Consider the following 7,417-nt stretch of genomic DNA (forward strand, 5'->3'; position numbering starts at 1 on the left):
GGGGACATCTTTCTCAAGAGGCCTGCACAAAGGAGAATTTTTTTTTTGAAAAATCTTTAATGAAACGACGATAAAAACCTGCATGGCCCAAGAAACTACGAATGCCTTTGACGGATATCGGCGGGGGAAAATTTTCAATCGCCTCCACCTTCGCTTTATCCACTACAAACCACTTTTGGACACCTTGTGTCCCAGGACTATACCTTCACGTACCATGAAATGGCATTTTTCCCAGTTTAGCACCAAGTTCGTCTCTTCACACCTAGCAAGCACTTTATCGAGATTCATTAAACAATTATCAAAAGAGCATCCAAATACAGAAAAATCATCCATCAAATCTTTCAACCATGTCAGTAAAAATAGCCATCATACACCTTTGAAAAGCCGCAGGTGCATTATAGAGACCAAAGGGCATTCTCTTGAACGCATATGTGCCATAGGGACACGTAAATGTGATTTTTTCTTGGTCCTCTGGGGCTATAGCAATCTGATTATATCATGAATAACCATATAAGAAATAGTAGTATTCCTGGCCAGCTAATCTATCAAGCATTTGGTCAATAAAGGGGAGGGGAAAGTGGTCCTTGCGGGTGGCATTGTTCAATTTTCTATAATCTATGCAAATTCTCCACCCAGTGACAGTTCTTGTGGGAATTAAGTCATTATTTTCATTAACCACTACAGTCATTCCCCCTTTTTAGGTACACATTGGACGGGGCTTACCTATTTGCTATTAGAGATTGGAAATACAATACCTACATTAAGCCACTTAATCACTTCTTTTCTTACCACCTCTTTCATGATTGGATTTAGTCAGCATTGTTGCTCTAGACTTGGCTTGTGTCTATCCTCCATGAGGATTTTATGCATGCAAAAAGCTGGACTAATGCCTTTAATGTCAGACATCGTCCACCCGATGGCTTGCTTGTGCTCACGTAGCACTCTTAATAGCTTTTCTTCCTGCAATTTAGACAAGTCAGAAAAAACAATAACAGGTAAAGTGTTAGAGCTTCCCAAATAAGAATATTGAAGGTGAGGGGACAAGGGTTGAAGCTCTAATTTCGGAGCTTCCTCAATTGACAGCTTTGGAGGAGGCCCACTTGGCCTATTCAGGGGCTTAAAGGGGTGTATCCCCTGCCTGTAAGCACATGATGCATCTAGGATATGCATCATTTCCTCCACCTCCTCATCAATATCCAAGATATCGAACAACATAAGTGCTTTCTATAGAGAATCGTCTAAATATACACTCGTGTTAAGAAGTTGCTCATCTACCTCCACAACAGATATCATCAAGAGCTCCTCATAGTGGCGAGGAGGTTGGATTGCTTTGTAGACATTAAAAACTGCTTCCTCGTCATCCACCCTCAAAATCATTTTTCTCTCTCTCACTTTAATAATTGCATCACCAGTAGCTAAGAGAGGTCATCCGAATATGATTGTAACCAGTTCATCAGCCTCATAATTTAGGATAATGAAGTCCTCATGGAATATGAACTTTCCAATTTGTAGCAACACGTCTTCAATCACTCCCTCAGGGTGTGCTATGGACCTATTAGCCAGCTGCAACATCACAATAGTTGGTCTTGTAGCTCTCAGACCCAATTGCTTGAACAAGGACAAAGGTATCAGATTTATGCTCGCCCCCAAATTGCAAAGAGCACGACCCACATCAATATTACCAGTTCGCACAGGGATGGTGAAGCTGCCAGGATCCTTAAGCTTTTGAGGAAGCTTGTTTTGGACTCTTGAAGTGCACTCCTCAGTAAGTGCAACTGTCTCGAATTCAGTCAATCTCCTCTAGTGAGCCACCATGAAGTACATCCACCAATGGAATATTCAATTGAACCTGGCTCAACATAGAGAGAAATTTTTTGAACATGCGATCATCATTTTTTTCTGCAATCTTTGGGAGAAAGGTGGTTGTGGCCTTGTAGCTTCCACTAGCTCGGAAGTTGCATCATTTTTCTTTGATTCGTGTGATGCCTTAGGAATCAAATTCCCCTGAGGTATAGGGTTGTCTTTTCTCTTCTTTGGCACTTCCTCTAGTTGCCTCCCGTTTTGAGTGTAACTGCATTAACTTGAGGGTTCTTCTCTATGTCACTGTGGAGAGCGTCTGCCGGTCTAGTATTTTGATTGTTGATAACTGGCCCATTTGCCTCTCAAGATTTCTAAAATCCGTCCTGAGCTGTTGATTGTCAAGCAACAACTTCTTTAGCAAGTCATTCGTACTCTCTTCCATTTGTTGGGGTGGCTTCTGAGGTTGATTGAAATTTCCTTGGGGTCTATAATGATTCTGATTCGGCTGATTTCCATCCCATGAGAAGTTGGGATGATATTTCCAATTTGGATTGTAAGTGTTCCCATATTATACATGCTGATTTATTGGACCTCTGCTCTGTTGCCCTACATAGTATATGGATTCAGTATTCGTTAGACACATGTCACTCATATGATTATCGCCACATAGTTCACATCAAATAGATATTTGTTGTACATGTTGTATCGGTTGTGTTTGTTACATCGTCATTCTATTCATCTGATTTGCCAATTTTGCTATATCTGCTCTTATGGCTAAGAAGTCATCAAGCTCAATCAACCCGACTGCTTTATGTTTAATTGCCCTTCATGAATACCCATCAACTTGCCAATTATAATCATTAGCAGTGAAGTTATTTAGCAAGAGTTGGATTTCACTGTACGGTCTAGCCATGCAACTACCCCCACAAGCTGAATCAAAATTCATCGTTGATGCATCATCTAGCCCAACAACAAAAGTGTGACCCAGTACCTCATCAGTCTGACAGTGAAGTGGGCATTCTCTGAGTAGCTTCTTGTATCATTCCCACACTTGACGAAGTGTCTCGCCATCCTATTATTCAAACCCAAAAATCTGACTCCTCAATGACTTTGTCTTCTTAGTGGGGAATAACTTGATTAAGAATTTCCTTGCTAGATCATCCCAAGTGCGGATTGAGTTCGCGGGCTCCTTTTGCAACCATTCCTTAGCTTCCCCAAGCAGTGAAAAGGGGAAAAGTGTCAGCATGGCATAGTCCTTGGAAACGTTCGGATAATTGTAAGTGTCCGTAATTTCCAATAAATTCTTAATGTGCCTCTGCGGGTCTTCATGAGATAGACCCACATATTGCCCTATGGATTGAATCAACTGCACCATGTACTGTTTGAGTTCAAAATGCCCTGTGATATCAGGCTTCACAATAGCCTGAGTCATATTAGCAAGACTGGGCCTTGCGGCTTCAATCATCGCACGCTCTTCATTACCTGCCATCTCTATTGGTTGTGGTTAAACTACAATGTCCAACTCTCCTTCTATTCTAGTTCTAGCTTTGACTTCCATCCTCACTCTATGAAGTGTTCGTTCAATTTCATGATCCAAAGAAAGGAGATTGTTTGTGCTTCTACTCATTCGCATTCAAAAAAAGATCATGTGTTAACACAAACAAGGTAAACTGAAAATTAAAACTTGAATAAATAACTAATAAAAGCTTAATTCAGTCAAGTAGCTAATTTCTAAGTCCCCGACAACGGTGCCGAAAACTTGTTGCGACCAAAAATACTCACGCAAGTGTACGCGATCGTCAAGTAATAAAGTATTGAGTGAGTATCGTTCCCACGAAGACTTATGACTAACTTTTGACTGATTCAAACTCAATTAACTTATCGATTCAAGAGATTTCTCACAAAATATAGAAGTGACTAATTTACTAACTAAAATTATCAAGCAATGAATTAACTAGAAATCAACCAAAACAGATAGCAAATTCGAATAACAATCTGTAAGAGCGAATATTTCCGGGTCACGGGTTAGCTAACAATCGTGTTGTATTTTTGGCTTAAAATGACTAATTGATTTATCTGAATTGTTGATTGACAGGGTTGATATTACTCATAAGAATCTGTTGAGTCCTTACTTGCCTAGTCAAGTTAGCTTAATGCATATATATCTATGGAATTAAGATTAACAAGAATGCATTTACAATTCCTGTATTTCAACCAAGCAAGGCAATTAGGTATATGTCTATTCTAATTGCGAATCTGTTCCCCGATGCCCGGGTTCAAGAACTTTCTCTATTTAATTCTATATGCAATCTAGAGTTCCTACTTTTGAGTTCAACTCTAGATTCGTAGATAGTATTTCACTGTTAGATACTCAGCAAAATAATAAAAAACAGAATTAAATAAACAACCTAATATGATAAAATCAACTTCGTCAAATTAAACTTCAAACATCAACATTCATGTTTCACCCATGACCCTAGAACAATAGGGTTCTTAGCCACTCATATTCATACAATCATCAAAAATAAGGTTTTCAAACATAAAATCAATGAGTACTAGAAAAGGAATGGAAGAATTGCTCAAATCCGTGCACCCAAGTGTTTTGCTCCTTTGTTTTCTCTCCAAAATCATGTTCCCCCCTCAAAATAGGTTTAGGTTGGCTTTTATATCAGTTGGGGGCATCCTGGGGTTAAAATAACCGAGTCCTAGTCGAAACAATAATACTTCATGTTCCGAGCATCCAGGGCAGTGTGGAGCGCTGACCCTAGCTCTTAAAAATTTTGGGTTCTGTAAACTGCGCCACAACCAGCGCCCCACGCTGACTGTGGCGCTCAAAATTCACTTTTTGCATTTTCTTCCCAATTTGCGTCAATTCATCCCAAATTGCATCTGAATGATTCCTACACATAGAAATACCACAAATGATCATAAAACATTATATTAAACATCTCAAATCATCGAAACATGAGCAAAATGTGAGGCGATATATATCAAAATATATATACTTTAAGCCGATTATCATCCCTCTTCAAAACCCTCCAAAAGCTCTAATCCCATATAAAAAATGGTGTAAATGGGTAAAAATTTGTGAAGGGTTTAATTTATACCCTCTGCCCAGGCATTTCCGCACCTGCGGCCCAAATAACGCTTCTGCGGTCAAAATAACCGCATCTGCGCCTAGGCACCGCACCTACGGTCTCATAGATGCGCCAACATACCGCACATGTGGTTCTTCTTTTGATGGCCAACTTCCGCATCTGCGGTCTCCTCCACGCACCTGCGACCTCGCACCTGCGGTCTCCAGTTCGCAGGTGCGGATATGACAGAAGCAGCAGCTGAAGCTGCTCAATTTCAAGTCCAATATTTTCGACAACCTTTCGAATTCATCCCGAGGCCCCTGAGACCTCAACCAAAAATACGAACAAGTCATCACATATCATTATTCAAACTCATACCAACCCTCGGAACACTCAAAATAACGTCGAAACACTAAATTACCCTCGGATTCATGCCTAAGGATTTCCACACTTCCGAATTCCGCAACCGATCCAAAAACCTATCAAACCTCATTCGAATGACCTGAAATTTTGCACACACGTCAAAAATGACACAACCAACCTACTCCAATTTTCAAATTCCATTCTGACCCCGATATCAAGATTTCTACTGCCGACTAGAAAATGCCAAATTTCCAATTTTGCCAATTTAAACGTAAATCTACCACGAACCTCCAAATTACATTCCGAACATGCTCCTACGTCCAAAATCACCTAACGAAGCTATCCGAACCATCTGAATTCACATCCGAGAACATTTACACATAATTCAATATCCGATTGACTTTTTCCAACTTAAACTTTCAAATAAGAGACTAAGTCTCTCATTTCACCTCATGACCATTCCAAACGCAGAACAACCAATACGATATGATGAAATATAGCCGAATAACATATGAAGAAGTAGAAATGGGGAGAATGGGATCTAACTCATGAAACGACCGGCCGGGTCATTACATCAATACACAACGACAACTTTTAGTAGTCAAATAGAAGTCTAATCACCCTAAAATTTCAGTTTGAATTGGTGGTTAGGCTTCCCTAGAATCTAGGCATTTTAACATGGTGAGGATTCTTGTAGAAAACGGAACTGGTTCAAACTTAAAAGGATAGGCTTTTGAAGTTTTTGGACGTAGGTAGGACTCTGCTCATGAATTAAATTTTAGTATTTCAAATTGTGCGGAGTATAGAAAACATACCTCGTTATTGAGATGAACCATTACTGATGAACCAGGTTCTTCACTGAGAATCCTCTTGATCATGTCTCAATTTGCCAAAATATTGTTAGAGATCAGTCAGTCATACTAATACATGGCAAAGGAGTATATTATTTACAGTATGAGACTGAGAAAAGATTAATCTAGTTATTTACACAAGTTCCAGATTTTCTAACCTATATATATATATATATATTATTTATTTTCATTGTGCATTCTAAACTGGTTCCATTAGGTGATCTTAATCATCCCTAATTCTAACCTATTCCTTTAAAAGTTCTCTCTACTCAGTGCTTTTGTAAAGATGTCAGCAATTTGCTTATCAGTTGCACAAAACTCTACAGTGATCAAGCCTTTCTCATAGTTGTCCCTCAAAAAATGGTGCCTAACATCTATGTGCTTAGTTCTCTTATGATGAACCGGGTTCTTTGTCATACCAATAGCACTAGTGTTATCACAAAAAATAGGGATGCAACCAACATCAATTCCAAAATCCATTAATTGATGTTTGATCCACAACAATTGAGCACAACATGAAGCAGCGGCAACATACTTAGCTTCAGCAATAGATAAGGCCACTGAATTTTACTTTTTAGTAGCCCATGACACAAGACATGAACCAAGAAAGTGCGCCATACTTGAGGTGCTCTTCTTGTCTATAAGAAAACCTGCATAGTCAATGTCAGCATATCCCACTAGGTTAAAATTGCTACCTTTTGGATACCAAAGGCAAAAGTTAGTGGTGCCTTTCAAGTATCTCAATAATCTCTTGACAACGGTCAAGTGGGATTCTTTTGGATTTTCTTAAAATCGAGCACAAAGCCCTACACTAAAAATAATACCAGGTCTACTAGCAGTAAGATACAAAATTGAACTAATCATTTCCTATACAACTTCTCATCAACAGATGAACCAGGTTCATCTATATCCAATTTTGTGGCTATTGCAATAGGAGTATCGATTTCCTTTTATTCTTCCATTTTAAACATTTTAAGCAACTCTTTTACATATTTCTGTTGATGGATCATAGTTCCATTTGAGTTTTGTTTAATTTGTAAGCCTAAAAAGAAATTAAACTCACCCATCATACTCATTTCAAATTCACTCCCCATTAGTTTAACAAATTCCTTACTTAGTTTTTTAGTAGTTGCTCCAAAAATTATGTCATCAACATATATCTGTACTACTAGAATATCTTTATCTTTTTCCCTCAAGAATAGAGTGTTATCGATTTTACCTCTCTTGTAGCCATGTTCAAATAGAAATTTTGATAGTCTTTCATACCATGCTCTAGGAGCCTGCTTGAGTCCATAGAGTGCCTTGTCAAGTCTGTATACAAGATCA

General features: G+C 38.8%; 1 protein-coding gene across 1 annotated transcript; it reads right to left on the bottom strand.

The window, feature by feature from the left end:
• Nucleotides 1-1,425: 1,425 nt before the first annotated feature.
• On the bottom strand, nt 1,426-2,871 carry LOC104234921 (uncharacterized). Its single transcript, XM_070146887.1, has 3 exons — nt 2,792-2,871; nt 2,549-2,624; nt 1,426-1,800 (listed from the first exon to the last, which is right to left on the bottom strand). The coding sequence occupies exons 1-3, from the start codon at nt 2,869-2,871 to the stop codon at nt 1,426-1,428; spliced, it is 531 nt and encodes a 176-aa protein (XP_070002988.1).
• Nucleotides 2,872-7,417: the final 4,546 nt, after the last annotated feature.

The sequence above is a fragment of the Nicotiana sylvestris genome, chromosome 5, assembly GCF_000393655.2.
Source record: "Nicotiana sylvestris chromosome 5, ASM39365v2, whole genome shotgun sequence".
Lineage (NCBI taxonomy): Eukaryota > Viridiplantae > Streptophyta > Magnoliopsida > Solanales > Solanaceae > Nicotiana > Nicotiana sylvestris.

What these genes read in the sequence shown, in the direction of transcription:
- LOC104234921 (XM_070146887.1), bottom strand. Translation starts at nt 2,871, where the DNA reads ATGGCGAGACACTTCGTCAAGTGTGGGAATGATACAAGAAGCTACTCA. An exon ending in TTCACTGTCAGACTGATGAG is followed by an intron (nt 2,625 to 2,791) that starts GTACTGGGTCAC and finishes GTATTCATGAAG; the next exon opens with GGCAATTAAACATAAAGCAG. An exon ending in GAGCAGATATAGCAAAATTG is followed by an intron (nt 1,801 to 2,548) that starts GCAAATCAGATG and finishes GTGGCTCACTAG; the next exon opens with AGGAGATTGACTGAATTCGA.